Raw genomic sequence first — 14,460 nt, forward strand, 5'->3', positions numbered from 1 at the left:
TGAGGGTGGGTGGCCAGGAGGAAAAGGCTTGGAGCTTCAGAGGCGGTTGTCAGCTCCACGCTAGAGGCTGGCTCGGCCCTGCAGGGGCCCAGGTGACACGGGGTCTGTTGTTCCAGGAAGGGGGTTGGCCGTTGAAGGGTGACCTTCAGCTGCCACCTTGGAGGAGTTGAGATGGCACTCCAAACTGTCCATACACACACAGCCTGTTTAAAACACCATAAAGAGCTTGTCTGGGTACCTGATGAAAAGAGACAGGGTATAGAGCGCATCAGAAATCAGGCTGTGGAGGTTGGCAAATCCCTCCAGGCCTGGATTAGAGGCTGTGGGACCTGGCAAAGGCTCCTGATGGTGAATCATCCATGGAAAGCCGGTGGCTCCTGCCTGGGCGGAATCACCGTGAAGCCTGCCCTGCACCGCAGACCAGTCGACTCACCTGTGCGGTGGGACCCAGGCTCCCCAGGTGACTCAAACGTGCAGCCTGCTTGAGACGCTGAAGTGAACCACCCCAGAGCGGGCTGAGTCTGGAGTCTGCCTACGTTATTAGAGACTGCCAGCACGTCACAGGGGACTCACTGTGGGAGCCATTGGCTTGGCCATAGCGGAGTGGAGGCCCTGCGGCTTTAGGGGAGGGGCCCGCATTACGAGGCCACAGTTTTAGGAATCAGTGTTCTAGCAGAGGTTTGCAGATGGCTTGAAACTAGCTAAGTTGAAAGATTTGTTGAAGAACAAAGAGGAAACCCAAAGGAGGGCTGGGCAAAAGGAGGTGCAGACCTGGCGCCCTCAGCAGAGCCTGGGGAGGGGAGGAGGGGTTAAAAAAGCAAGGTGCTGTGCTTAGTTGCTCAGTCGTGTCCGACTCTTTGTGACCGCATGGACTGTAGCCCACCAGGCTCCTCTGTCCATAGGATTCTCCAGGTAAGACTACTGGAGTGGGTTGCCACGCCCTCCTCCAAGGGATCTTCCCAATCCAGGGATAAAACCCAGGCCTCCTGCATTGCAGGCAGATTCTTTACTGTCTGAGTCACCAGGGAAGCCCAAGAATACTAGAGTAGGTAGCCTATACCTTCTCCATGGGATCCTCCCAACCCAGGAATCAAACTGGGGTCTCCTGCATTGCAGGCAGATCCTTTACCAGCTGAGCTATCAGGGAAACCCCAAAAGCAAGGGTAGGTCACAGAAAACTACAAAACGTTGCTGAAAGAAATCAGAGAAGACGAATAAATGGAGAGACATCCCATGTACGTTAATTGGTAGACTTAATATTGTTAAGATGTCAGTATTACCCAAAGTCATCTACAGATTCAATGTCATCCCTATCAGAATCCCTGTTTCAGATACAGAAAAGCCATCCTTAAATTTGTATGAACTCTCAAGGGACCCCCAAGAAGCCAGACTATCTTGAGAAAAAGAAAGGAGCAAAATTAGAGGTCTCCCATTTCCTGATCTCAGAACTTATTACAAAGCTACAATCATCAGAACAGTGTGGTACTGGCATAAAGACAGACTGACGGAATAGAATAGAGTCCAGAAGGAAACCCATATGATTTTCAACAAGAGTGCCAAGGCCATTGGCTCCCCGGGTGACACAGTGGTAAAGAATCCATCTGCCAATGCAGGAGACACGAGAGATTTTCAGGTTGGATTCCTGGGTCAGGAAGATCCCCTGGAGGAGGAAGTGGCCACGCACTCCAGTATCCTTTGCCTGGAAAATTCCATCAGCAGAGGAGCCTGGATGGCTACAGTCCATGGGGTCAAAAAGAGTCAGACACGACTGAGTATGCATGCAACTACATGCACGCTAAGACCATTCACTGGAGAAAAACTAATTTTTTCAGTACATGGTGCTGGGAAAATTGGATATCGACATGTGAGATAAAGGTGGGCTCTCACCTTATACTATATCCCAGGGCTGATCTCCTTTAGAATGGACTGGTTGGATCTCCTTGCAGTCCAAGGGACTCTCAAGAGTCTTCTCCAACACCACAGTTCAAAAGTATCAATTCTTCGGCGCTCAGCCTTCTTCATAGTCCAACTCTCACACCCATACATGACCACAGGAAAAACCATAGCCTTGACTAGACGAACCTTTGTTGGCAAAGTAATGTCTCTGCTTTTGAATATGCTATCTAGGTTGGTCATAACTTTCCTTCCAAGGAGTAAGCGTCTTTTAATTTCATGGCTGCAGTCACCATCTGCAGTGATTTTGGAGCCCAGAAAAATAAAGTCTGACACTGTTTCCACTGTTTCCCATCTATTTCCCATGAAGTGATGGGACCAGATGCCATGATCTTCGTTTTCTGAATGTTGAGCTTTAAGCCAACTTTTTCACTCTCCACTTTCACCTTCATCAAGAGGCTTTTTAATTCCTCTTCACTTTCTGCCATAAGGGTGGTGTCATCTGCATATCTGAAGTTATTGATATTTCTCCCGGCAATCTTGATTCCAGCTTATGTTTCTTCCAGCCCAGCGTTTCTCATGATGTACTCTGCATATAAGTTAAATAAACAGGGTGACAATATACAGCCTTGATGAACTCCTTTTCCTATTTGGAACCAGTCTGTTGTTCCATGTCCAGTTCTGACTGTTGCTTCCTGACCTGCATACAAATATCTCAAGAGGCAGATCAGGTGGTCTGGTATTCCCATCTCTTTCAGAATTTTCCACAGTTTATTGTGATCCACACAGTCAAAGGCTTTGGCATAGTCAATAAAACAGAAATAGATGTTTTTCTGGAACTCTCTTGCTTTTTCCATGATCCAGCGGATGTTGACAATTTGATCTCTGGTTCCTCTGCCTTTTCTAAAACCAGCTTGAACATCAGGAAGTTCACGGTTCACATATTGCTGAAGCCTGGCTTGGAGAATTTTGAGCATGACTTTACTAGCGTGTGAGATGAATGCAATTGTGCGGTAGTTTGAGCATTCTCTGGCATTGCCTTTCTTTGGGATTGGAATTGGAAATGCAAATCAAATCCTCATTGAGATACCATCTCACACCCATTAGGACGGCTAAAACAGCGACAACTAAAAGCAGAAAACAGCAAGTGTCCAGTGGGGATGTGGAGAAATTGGCACCCTCGTGCCCTCTTGGTGGGGTATAAAGTGGTGCGGCTGCTATGGAAAAAGCACGGGGGTTCCTCAAGAGTATTACAAATAGAACTACTGTACAGTCCAGCAATTCCACATCTGAGTCTATACCCAAAAGAATCGAAAGCAGGGTTGCAGAGATACTTGTACACCTGTTGTGTTAGTTTGCTAGGGCTGCTGTAACAAAGTGTCACAGACTGGGTGGCTTAAGTAGCAGAAATTTATTTTCTCACAATTCTCGAGGCTTAGAAGTCCAAGGTTCAGGTGTTGGCAGGGTGAGTGACTTCTGAGACCTCTCTCACTGGGGCTCATAGATGGCCATTCTGTCTGTGTGTTCATATGGTCTTCTTCTGGGTCTCTCCTAATGGTCTCTTCTTCTATGGACACAATCATATTGGATTGAGGTCTTATGGAGAGCCCACCCGTGTAGCTTCATATTATCATAATTCAAAGACTCTACAAGTTCAGTCACATTCTAGGGTATTCAGTTCAGTTCAGTTCAGTTGCTCAGTCGTGTCCGTCTTTGCAACCCCATGAATTGCAGCACGCCATGCCCTTTGTGTGGATCACAATAAACTGTGGAAAATTCTGAAAGAGATGGGAATACTAGACCACCTGACCTGCCTCTTGAGAAACCTATATGCAGGTCAGGAAGCAACAATTAGAACTGGACGTGGAACAACAGACTGGTTCCAAATAGGAAAAGAAGTACGTCAAGGCTGTATATTGTCACCCTGCTTATTTAACTTCTATGCAGAGTACATCATGAGAAACACTGGGCTGGAAGAAGCACAAGCTGGAATCAAGATTGCTGGGACCACTGGAAAAACCATAGCCTCGACTAGACAGACTTTTGTTGACAAAGTGACATCTCTGCTTTTTAATATGCTGTCTAGTTTGGTCATAACTTTCTTTCCAAGGAGCAAGTGTCTGTTAATTTTATGGCTGGAGTCACAATGGAACATTACTCAGCCTTTAAAAGGAAGGGAATTTTGTCACATGCTACAACATGAATGAAACTGAGGACATGATGTGAAGGGAAATAAGCCAGTAACAAGAAAGACAAATACTGCACGATTCCACTTCTAGGAGGTCCCTAGAGCTGTCACATTTATAGAGACAGAAAGTAGAATGTGGGGGGAAGGGTTGAGGGAGAGGCACAGCTGTCAAATGCCTGTGGAGTTTCACTTTGCAGAAAGGAAAGGGCCCTGGAGGCTGTTTGCACAGCGATGTGAATCTGCTCAAGTCCACTGAGCCGAGATGACTAAGATGGTAAATCTTGTGTTTGGTGTTATTGTTTAGTCGCTAAGTCATGTCCAACTCTTTGCGACCCCATGGACTGTAGCCCGCCAGGCTCCTCCATCCATGGTATTTTCCAGGCAAGAATACTGGAGTGGTGTGCCATTTCCTTCTCCAGGGGATCTTCCCAGCCCAGGGATCCAACCCACATCTCCCACACTGGCAGGTGGATTCTTTACTACTGAGCCACGAGGGAAGCCCTCATCTTGTGCTACGTGTATTTTACCACAGTTAACAAGGATAAAAAAAAAAATAGAAGGTTCGGGATGCAGGCGGTTTCTCCTGGTGGAGGGCTGCCCAGGTGGGGTTTCTGCCTCGAGTGGAGGTGTCCACCGGGCAGGAGACAGGAGGAAGGAGGAGATGGTGAGGGTCTCATCATTTCAGACACGATGAGTCTGTGCAATCTACCACCCCCCACCCCCCCCACCCCCCGCCTCGCTGCAAGGCCATCTCTCTGGGCCACGGTGGCATCAGGTTTTTCTGAGCACTTTGCCCTAGTGGCCAGCCCCCAACACACAGCCGTGTCCTCTTCCCAGGAGGACACACATCCTCGGGCCATGTTCGTGCCAGGAGATAGCATCCGGCCCACTGGCCACTCACCAAAGCTCCCAGTGGGCTCTCCCTTCCCTCTCCAGCCTTCCTCCTTCACTCTCTCCCTCCTGCCCTGCAGTCCAGGTGCCTTCTTCCTGCTCCTTCCCTGGGGGGCCGAGAGGAAAGGTGGAGAGCAGGCGGGATCCCTGAGAGGGGCCCAGGGCAGGCGTCTCCACTGCCTCCTTCCACCTTCTTGGCCGTCCGCTCCCTCCCTGGTGGCTGGCATTCAAGGAGGACTCAGCAAGGGGCCAGGGATACACTCGGAGACCCACGTGCGGCCCCTGACACGGCCAGGTGGGCCCCTGAGGGTCCAGGTCACTGACCACGTGCCCTCTTTCCGTCCTAGGACCTGAGTTCCTTTGCCATGCCGCTCCTGGATGGAGACCTGGAGAGTTCAGAAAAGCCTCCGTCTCGTAAGGTAAGGCTCCCTTCCTCCCAGCTTCTCCCAGCTCACCGGAGGTGCCACGGAGGTCGGACTCGCTCAGCTCAGGCCCGAGACAGACTTCTCCTCCCTGTGCCCCTGGCTGCAGCTGAGCCCACCCTTGCCCTCCAGGTTTCACCCCTTTTGCTTCCCTTCCCTCGGGGCTCCTCCCTGGTCCCTGGATGCCCCAGAGCGGGCAGAGGTGATGCTGAAGGGTTCACGTTGAGCTCAGCGCCCCGAGTGCCCGAGATGCTCACGGGCAAAGAGATTGAAAATCAGGGAAAAGCGGGTCATGGAGCCTGGGTGTCCCTCCCTGCTGCAGACAGGAGTCCCTCCTCCCGCCCCCACCCCCGCCCCTCAAGTCCTTCTCTCCCTTCCGTCCTCTTTCCTGTCTTTTCGTTTCCTCTCGTTCACCCACCTTCTCCCCTCTCCCACGTGTCCATTTTTCCTGCTCAAGTTCGGTGGAGGGCTGGCAGCCTGAGGCGTGCATGTCCTGGGATGGGTGGAGCGGCCATGGCAGGAACGGGGAGGTCGAGGCAGCCTGCAATGGGGGTGAGTGCAGGGCGGAGGGCTGGCGGGAGGCCCAGCGGTGGTGCCTTTGCAGGGAGCGCTGCAGGTGGTGTCTTGAGGGCAGAGAGTGGTAGACAGACTTTCCCCCAGTCCTCGGGCCGCCTCACAGCCGGGCTGGGTCCAGTCTGGGTTGCCTGGTGCTCAGCCCAGTGTGTGCAATGGTGCGTCCGGACCCCCTGCTCTGGGACTGGTGGGGCAGGCCATGAAGGGAAGTGTCCCAGCAGGACAGGTCCTGCATCTCCCAGCTCATCTCTGCATCTTTGTGCCCTGTGAGTGAATCCCGTCTCCTCAGGGAATGGAACACCTTCCATGACTGCCAAGCTGAACGTGGACGGGACCCTGGGTGGCCTCCTCCTCCACGATCTAGGGGCCACGGCTGAGCTCCCCTTTCTGGGAGCTCTGGGCTCAAGAGCCAAGCGCCCAGGCTCCCAAGCATCAGTTGAGACGGGAGTCTGTCCGCTCTCCCAACCAGTCCCTAGTCCTGGTTCCTCTGCCCCCAGAGGGGGCAGCTCTTTGTCACCAAAGACATCTCAGGATACAAGGGCTTCTGATCACCTTGACTCCACACAGCTCTGTTTGCAGCTCCTGGGCCTGCATCGAGAGGAAGGTCAGTGCTTTTGATGTCCCCAGATCATTCAAGAGCACTGCGGTCACTCTGGGTCAGCTAGGGTGGCCGGGGCCTGGGGGAGCCTGTGGAATGCCCAGCAATCTGCCACCCCCCACCCCCCGAACAAGTGACCACGGGTTTTTCCTGTCTGTGCCCCTTGATCCTGAGATGAGAATCCAGGCCCCGCTGTTCATCTTTCCTGGCAGCTTCCCTGAGGTGTGACCTGGGACAGGACCTTCTCTGTGAACCTATCTTCCCGTTGGCAAACCCGGGCTCGTGACAGCACTCACCTCCCTTGTGAGGATGAAATGAGCTCGTCCGTAGAGCAGACACAGATGGGTACCCAGCCCAGGGCAGGTGCTCAAGGGAGGTCTAGGAATGCGGCTGTGACTCAGGACATCCCCCGTCTGGAGCGCTGTGGAGGGGTGCACCCACCTCCTGTTTGTCTGAGCCGTGGGGAGCGTTGCACTCAGCCGGGTCCTAGACTCCACTCAGGCACTCCTATCCATCACTGGCCACGCGTACCACCCTTCTGGCTCCTCTGCTGAGAACACCCGCCCCCTTTCTGTCTGGAGTACATGGGGGCTCCGGCTGGGACACCCCACCATCAGCTCACTGGACGCGGCCCTTGCCTGCCAGGCCTGACCTCCCCACCTCCCTGGCCTGAGTCAGACTCCAGGGGAGGGTGTTTCTGGCCTACAGATCCTCCCTTGGAGGTATTCTTTCACTCAGCCCCCCTTTTCTGGCGCCCTTTGCCTGTGACCTCCTTTATCCTCGCCCGTTTCCCACAAGCTCCCAAGAGGCCCCCGCCAGTCGGCTGTCAGTCACCGCCAGGCCAGCCCCGCCCCCCCCACCCTCTCTTCTCCCCTCCCCTGCGTCCTTGGGACACAGCTGAGACCTGAGAGTCGGGGGGCTGGGCCCTGCCCTGTGGCACCCCCTGCAGCCGTGGACAGAGGTGGGCCTGGCAGCCCTACCCATGGTGCCCTGAGTTCTCATCCGTAGCTCTGAGGAGCCAGAAGGCACTGGGAAGGCTCTGGGCCCTTTGTTCATCCAAACCCAGGGAAACATGCCGTTGCGTTAGCAAAGTACCGTCTTAACTGCATCCTGCTTGAAGGAACGGGCCTTGTCCCTGGGCTCCTACCCCCACCCGCCCTGCAGGAAGCAGACCCAGAGGCCAGCTCTGCGCCCGTCTTCTCGCGGTCATGGCTCGAGACCAGTCTTTACACTCCCCGTGGACAAGGCTGAGCTGGGGCCACCATTTTTGGCCGTTTTTGGGGGACAGTCTGCTCTCTGGGGCCCCCTCCTCAAGCTGACAGCAGAGGCCTGGTTCCGTCAGCCTGGAATTCTGAGCATAGGATGGAATCCCAGTCTAGAGAATCCTGGGGCTCTGCTTGCCCTTCAGATAGGGTTCAAGCCGGTACCCGGGGCCCTGTGAGACTGACCATTCAGCGGCAGCTGGCTCAGCTTTCCCCCATGAGCTGTCTGTGGTGGCCCAAGTGAGTGGCTGTTTATCTGTCCTCCCAGCTCCACCTCCTCTTTCCCTGGCCCTGGGACGTCTCTGCCCCTTGGCCTGTTCACAGCCCGTGAGCTTTCAGCGCCTTCTCTGGTTCGGGGCCCCATGACCCACAGTGTCCCCTTTTGCAGTCTCCTCCCTCTCTGGCTCACTCTCAGGCCAGCCTTGTCTTCCCTGCCATTCTTCATGGCCTCACGGGGACCCTAACCTTCCCCACGTCTGTTCTCTGCGTGGAACAAACATCAGCCTTGCTCAGCTGTTCCTCCTCCCCAGGCCGAGCTCACTGTGCAGCGTGGAGGGGACATCCTTGGGGTTAACATGACTCCCTGCCTCTGTCCTCACACTTGACTTTGACTCCTCTTCTGTTTCACATTGCCAGGCTGCTCCTGGGAGGTATGTGGTGCAAGGGTCAAGGCCGTGGACCTGATGTCCCACCCACCACTGACCAGCTCTGTGGCCTTCACTGTGTCCCCAGTTGGTGCCTTCTCAGAGCTCTGGGGTCAGGGGTCCCCGGGGAGTGATGGTGACTGGCCTCCAGCATGTCAGCCCTAAATTACTGTGCGAGCGCCGTGCTGCAGAGCCTCCGTGGTGTTCCCTCTAAGGAGGCTTAGGCTCTCACATAACACATGGAGTGACTGAGTGAAAGTCACTCAGTCGTGTCCGACTCTTTGCGCCCCCATGGACTGTACAGTCCATGGAATTCTCCAGGCCAGAATCCTGGAGTGGGTAGCTGTTCCCTTCTCCAGGATATCTTCCCAACCCAGGAATCAAACCCAGGTCTCCTGCATTGCAGGCGGATTCTTTACCAGCTGAGCCACCAGGGAAGCCCAAGAATACTGGAGTAGGCAGCCTATCCCTTCTCCAGCAGATCTTTCCGACCCAGGAATCGAACCCAGGTCCTCTGCACCGCAGGCAGATTCTTTACCAGCTGAGCTATCAGGGAAACCGCACCCCCACGTGGAGCCTCTCCCTAAACCAGCCCTGCCTCCCTGACTCTCCACACCTAACTGAGGATCTATTGGGGCCAAATTCATGACAATGAGAGCTGAGTGAAGAGGCCGAGGCACGTACCGTGGGCCAGGACCTGGGGCGGGTGCTTGCTGTGCCGGGTACCCGGTCGTCCCCTGGCCCTGCAGGCTGGCCTGCTGCCCCCAGTGGACACACGAGGACGCGGACACTAGATCGCTGGTCACTGCTGGAAACCAAGCCGGTGTTCAGCTCCTGTGTCTGTGTCCAGAGCCCTTGCTCATACCATCCTGCTGTGGGGTCACCCGCGGTTGTGACCGCCCCCAGCCCGTGTCCACAGACTCATGCCGCCCACCGCTTGGAAAGCTGCTCCGTGTGAATTATCCATGGGATTCAGAAGAGCTTCGGAATGCCTGAGCCCGTAGGTCAGTGGGTAGTGGCTGAACCCAACACTTGAGAGACATTTGTGCTTCCTGCATCACATGGTTGGAAAAAGAAACCCTTGAACTCAAGCAGTGCTAGAGTTCCATAGTTCTGGTTAAGCTCGGCCTCTGCCTCCGAAGCCCACTGGGCATAAGGATTCTGCACTGCCCCCCATGGCCACACTGGTCCTTTATTGCATGGCAGAGGGTCTCAGGAAGAAGGGGGCATGTGGTTGAGAGTCCCCACAAGGGCATCCCTTCCTTTAAGGGACCATAAGCCCAGCTGAAGCTCCAGTACTCTGGCCACCTGATGGGAAGAGCCAACTCATTGGAAAAGACACTGATGCTGGAAAGATTGAGAGCAGGGGGAGAAGGGGATGACAGAGGATGAGATGGATGGCATCACCGACGTGATGGACGTCAGTTTGAGCAAGCTCCAAGAGATGGTGAAGGGAAGGCTGGCATGCTGCAGTTCATGGGGTCGCAGAGAAGCAGACACGGCCTAGCGACTGAACATCAAGCGCAGACAGCATATTAAAAAGCAGAGCCATTACTTTGCCAACACAGGTCCGTCTAGTCAAGGCTATGGTTTTTCCAGTAGTCATGTGTGGATGTTAGAGTTGGACCATAAAGAAAGCTGAGCGCCGAAGAATTGATGCTTTTGAACTGTGGTGTTGGAGAAGACTCTTGAGGGTCCCTTGGACAGCAAGGAGATCCAACCAGTCCATCCTAAAGGAGATCAGTCCTGAATATTCATTGGAAGGACTGATGCTGAAGCTGAAGCGCCGATACTTTGGCCACCTGATGCAAAGAACTGACTCATTGGAAAAGACCCTGATGCTGGGAAAGATTGAAGGCAGGAGAAGGGGATGACAGAGGATGAGATGGCTGGATGGTCACTGACTCAATGGGCATGACTTTGAGTAAGCTCCGGGAGTTGGAGATGGACAGGGAGGCCTGGCGTGCTGCAGTTCATAGGGTTGCAGAGAAGCCAACTCAACCGAGCGACTGAACATCAAGCCCAGCTCAGGGCGCCCTCTAGTGGTGGAAGGCTCACAGGGTCCCAGGCCGGACAGGCACCCCAGGTGGACAGAGACACAGCTCACTCTCTTACCTCCCTTCTCAGTGCACCCGGGGTCACCTGCCGTGCAGAGACCCGGGTCTCAGCCTGCTGGCTGACTCCCGCCAGGCTTCGTCCTTGCCCCAGCACCCAGTGGACAAGTGGTTTTCCTTTCCTGCTGCTGGGTGGCCCAAGGCCCTCTGGCTCCTGTGTTGCAGGCTTCTCCAGGGGACGGCAGCCGGTCATGTGCAAAGGTGATTCCTGTGGGTCGGGTCTGGTCGGTGCCCCTTCAGACAGCCCTGAGGGGCAGGGCAGGCCCCTCATTCCACCCAAGAGGAGACCCAGGCTTAGGGAGTCTCAGTAGCGCCCCCGGTGGTCCAGCAAGGGGCGAGCAGGTCAGGCCCAGGCGCTCAGATGCAAATGAAGTGAAGTGAAGTCACTCAGTTGTGTCCGATTCTTTGCGACCCCATGGACTATACAGTCCATGGAATTCTCCAGGCCAGAATACTGGAGGGGGTAGCCTTTCCCTTCTCCAGGGGATCTTCCCAACCCAGGGACTGAACCCAGGGCTCCCACATTGCTGGTGGATTCTTTACTGGCTGAGCCACTAGGGAAGCCCAAGAATACTGGAGTGGTTAGCCTATACCTTCTCCAGGGGATCTTCCTGACCCAGGAATCAAACTGGGGTCTCCTGCATTGCAGGTGGATTATTTGCCAACTGAGCTATGAAGGAAGCCATTGAGATGCGAATACCGGTTCCTAAACCCACAGCAGGGCACATTAGAAATCCCTCCGGTCTATGAGATGCGTGCATTGGCTTGAAGATGGAGTCAAGCACTTTTTCAAACCATAACTGGTGGCGATTTCAAGTCATGACCCAAGTAAGCCTCAGAGGTTTTCAGCCTCATTAACTTTTTTCCCTAACCTCTGCGGTCACTCCAGTGTGATGAAATCTTCGTCCCTTCCCACACCAGGACCCCAGAACGGAGCCCCGGGCTCCCTGACTCTCAGGTAATGGGGTCTGTGCTCCCTCCCTCCTTTGAGGATGGGCCAGAGAACATTATTGCAGGGCGGTCAGACCTCAAGGACAGATGCATCTTCTTGAGAAGTGAAGGCCAGGAGACGGGGCTGCAGACAGGCCAGAGGGGAAGAGGCCGTGTTTCGAGGCTTTGCAGTTGCTTTGGCTGTCCTCCCTGCCTCCCGGAAGCCCCCTTGCAGAGAGCTGGATGGAGGCCGGGGGCAGGGGATGGTGGGGGGAGTCGGGGTGGTGCAACCCAGCCTGTGGATGGGTTGTCCTTGTGTCCCGTCCTGCACCCTCCGCGCTCCCCCACCCCAACCCCCGCTCAGGGCCGCCTCTTGTCTGTGCCAGAGCCTGGTGGGGCTGTTTCTCAGTCTGGGTGCCATGGACCCCCCAGCTGGGTGGCAGGGGACAGTGGAGGGGGGCAGGTCTGCACAGGCCGCCATCTGGGCTCCGAGGGACCTCACCTGTCGGTCTGTCTTTCTGTCTGCAGGTGGACAGCCCCTTCGGCTCGGGCAGCCCCTCCAAAGGCTTCTTCACCAGAGGCCCCCAGCCCCGGCCCTCCAGCCCCGTGTCTGCCCCCGTGCGCCCCAAGACCAGCCCCGGCTCCCCCAAAACCGTGTTCCCGTTCTCCTACCAGGAGTCCCCGCCGCGCTCCCCACGCCGCATGAGCTTCAGCGGGATCTTCCGCTCCTCGTCCAAAGACTCCTCCCCCAGCTCCAACCCGTCCACCTCGCCAGGGGGCATCCGCTTCTTCTCTCGCTCCAGAAAAAGTAAGGCATTGATGCTTTTGTTCCAGGTGGGTGCAGGGCTGCAGGGGGGAGCCGCTCTCGGCCTTGGGGGACGCCGCTGCTGGCCGGTGGCTGTAGCGATGGTGCTGAGTGCCCTCGTCTGGGTCCGTCCCCCAAGAACAAATTGAGCTCCGGAAAAATGGGTTTCCACCGGGGTCCCTTTCTTCCTGCTCTAACCCCCACCCGTCGGGCGTGGTTTGCGGGGGTTAATGCAAACATCGCCATCCGCCGTCCGATAGGGCTGTAAGGACAGCCATGTGGAATGCTGAAAGTCAGGAGTGGTGTGAAGCTAAGATTGGGCCCGTACCCTGCTGTGGTCTGGCCCAGGGTGGACCACAAGCCAGAGGGATTTGAGTCTTTGGGACTCAAATTTGGGACCACATTTGAGGGATTTGAGGCTTACTTGTTTCTGGCACATCCTGACTTTGTTTTGGGTCCTGGGTAGCTGGGGTTCATCTGTTAAGAGAAACAGGGGCAGGAAACGTGTGTTTAAGAGAGAGTTCTTTAGGCTCATGAGAACTTGTGATCTAAGGATAAACTGTTCTCCACTGAGCACTGTTGATCGTAACTAGAAATATTGTGGCAAACCATGAAGTTGTTATTGTTTAGTTGCCAAGTCGCATCAGACTCCTTGTTATCCCCCTGGACTGTAGCCCGCCAGGCTCCTCTGTCCCTGGGATTCTCCAGGCAAGAATATTGGAGTGGGTTGCCATGCCCTCCTCTGGGGGATCATCCTGACCCAGAGACTGAACCCGTGTCTCCTGCATTGGCAGCTGGACTCCTTACCACGGAGCCACCAGGGAAGCCCCAAACCGTAAAGCAGATGGTTTATTTTCGCCTCTCCTGTTTCTCAATGCATCTCCCTACTCCTTACGACTCTCTCTGATGACAGAGGAAGTTCCTGTTCAGGAAGACGGTGATTGGGGAATCACGCTTGCCCTTGGGCATCAGGTCTGGAGTGGTTCTCCTTTGTCTCTGGTTGTATTTGCAAAAGGACCTGAGGTCGGAGCTGTACTCCATCCGCAAGGCCAGCACCAATGCAGTGTTGTCTCTGTGACTTAAGAGGAAGGGTCGGGGACTCTTCTTTTGGTGGTTTGGGGTGTTGCTCCTAGCACCCCTCAAGTCGTCCCCGTGATGACTGAACTCACGTGTAAGTGTACAGATGTCCTGTGGCAAGGTGGTCCTCATGCAGACGACGCGGGCCACATGTGGTTGGGAACTTACCTGTGAAGCCAAAGGGGCAGGTATGTCCCAGCCCTGATGCCCCAGCGCCCCAGACAACAAACCCCATTTCCTCGACAGGGATCCTGACACCCTTAACTACCCCATCACGCACCAGCTCTCAGAGGAGCGCGGTCAGACCAGACCTTCACCAGATGTCCTGTTTCTCTCATTGGGCCTGGGTTGGTTACAACAGAATGAGGTTGTGTTAATTTCGTGGGGGCAGCCTTGATGAAGTAGCCCAAACCGGGTAGCTTAAACAACAGGAGTTTATTCTCTCATGGCTCCAGAGGCCAGACGCCAGAACCAAGCTCTCAGCAGGGCCGTGGTCCCGCTGAAGTGGGGGAAGAGTCTGCTGCAGGCCTTTCTCGCAGCTCCTGGTGTTGCCGGCAGCCCTTGGTGTTCCCTGGCCCGTGGAGGCAACGCTCGGCATCTGCCTCCATCGCTGTGGGCACGTGGCCCGCTCCCGCCGGGTGTCTGTCCATGTCCACGGGCCTCTTCCCTTCTTCTGAGGACCACAGTTGCTTTGTATGAAGGGCCACCCGACCCCAGGACGACCTCCTCCGAATCCCTTACATCTGCTGTGACCTTGTTCCCACTTAAGTTCCCTTTTTGAGGTTCCTGGAAAAGACATGAATTTGGTGGGTGTAGGGGGTGGGGATACCTGGCAGCTCAGACAGTAAAGAATCCGCCTGCAATGCAGGAGACGTGGGTTCGGTCCCTGGTTTGGGAACATCCCCTGGAGGAAGAAATGGCAGCCCACTCCAGTATTCTTGGCTGGAGAATCCCATGGACAGAGGAGCCTGGCGGGCTACAGTCCATGGGGTCGCAAAGAGTCGGACACGACTGAGCGACTAAGCACAGCACACACAACCATCCCACCCACTACACCGTGACA

At 55.1% G+C, this 14,460-nt stretch overlaps 1 protein-coding gene across 4 annotated transcripts in view; it reads left to right on the plus strand.

The window, feature by feature from the left end:
• PRKAG2 (protein kinase AMP-activated non-catalytic subunit gamma 2) overlaps positions 1-14,460 on the plus strand; it is a 299,615-nt gene that overhangs the window by 83,912 nt on the left and 201,243 nt on the right. For all 4 annotated transcript variants that reach the window (XM_027538542.1, XM_027538543.1, XM_027538540.1 and 1 more), the window contains exons 2-3: positions 5,320-5,391; positions 12,044-12,323. In XM_027538542.1, the coding sequence (XP_027394343.1) occupies positions 5,320-5,391; positions 12,044-12,323 (352 nt within the window). The remainder of the gene's footprint in view (positions 1-5,319; positions 5,392-12,043; positions 12,324-14,460) is intronic.

This window comes from Bos indicus x Bos taurus, chromosome 4, assembly GCF_003369695.1.
Source record: "Bos indicus x Bos taurus breed Angus x Brahman F1 hybrid chromosome 4, Bos_hybrid_MaternalHap_v2.0, whole genome shotgun sequence".
In the NCBI taxonomy this organism is placed as follows: Eukaryota; Metazoa; Chordata; class Mammalia; order Artiodactyla; family Bovidae; genus Bos; species Bos indicus x Bos taurus.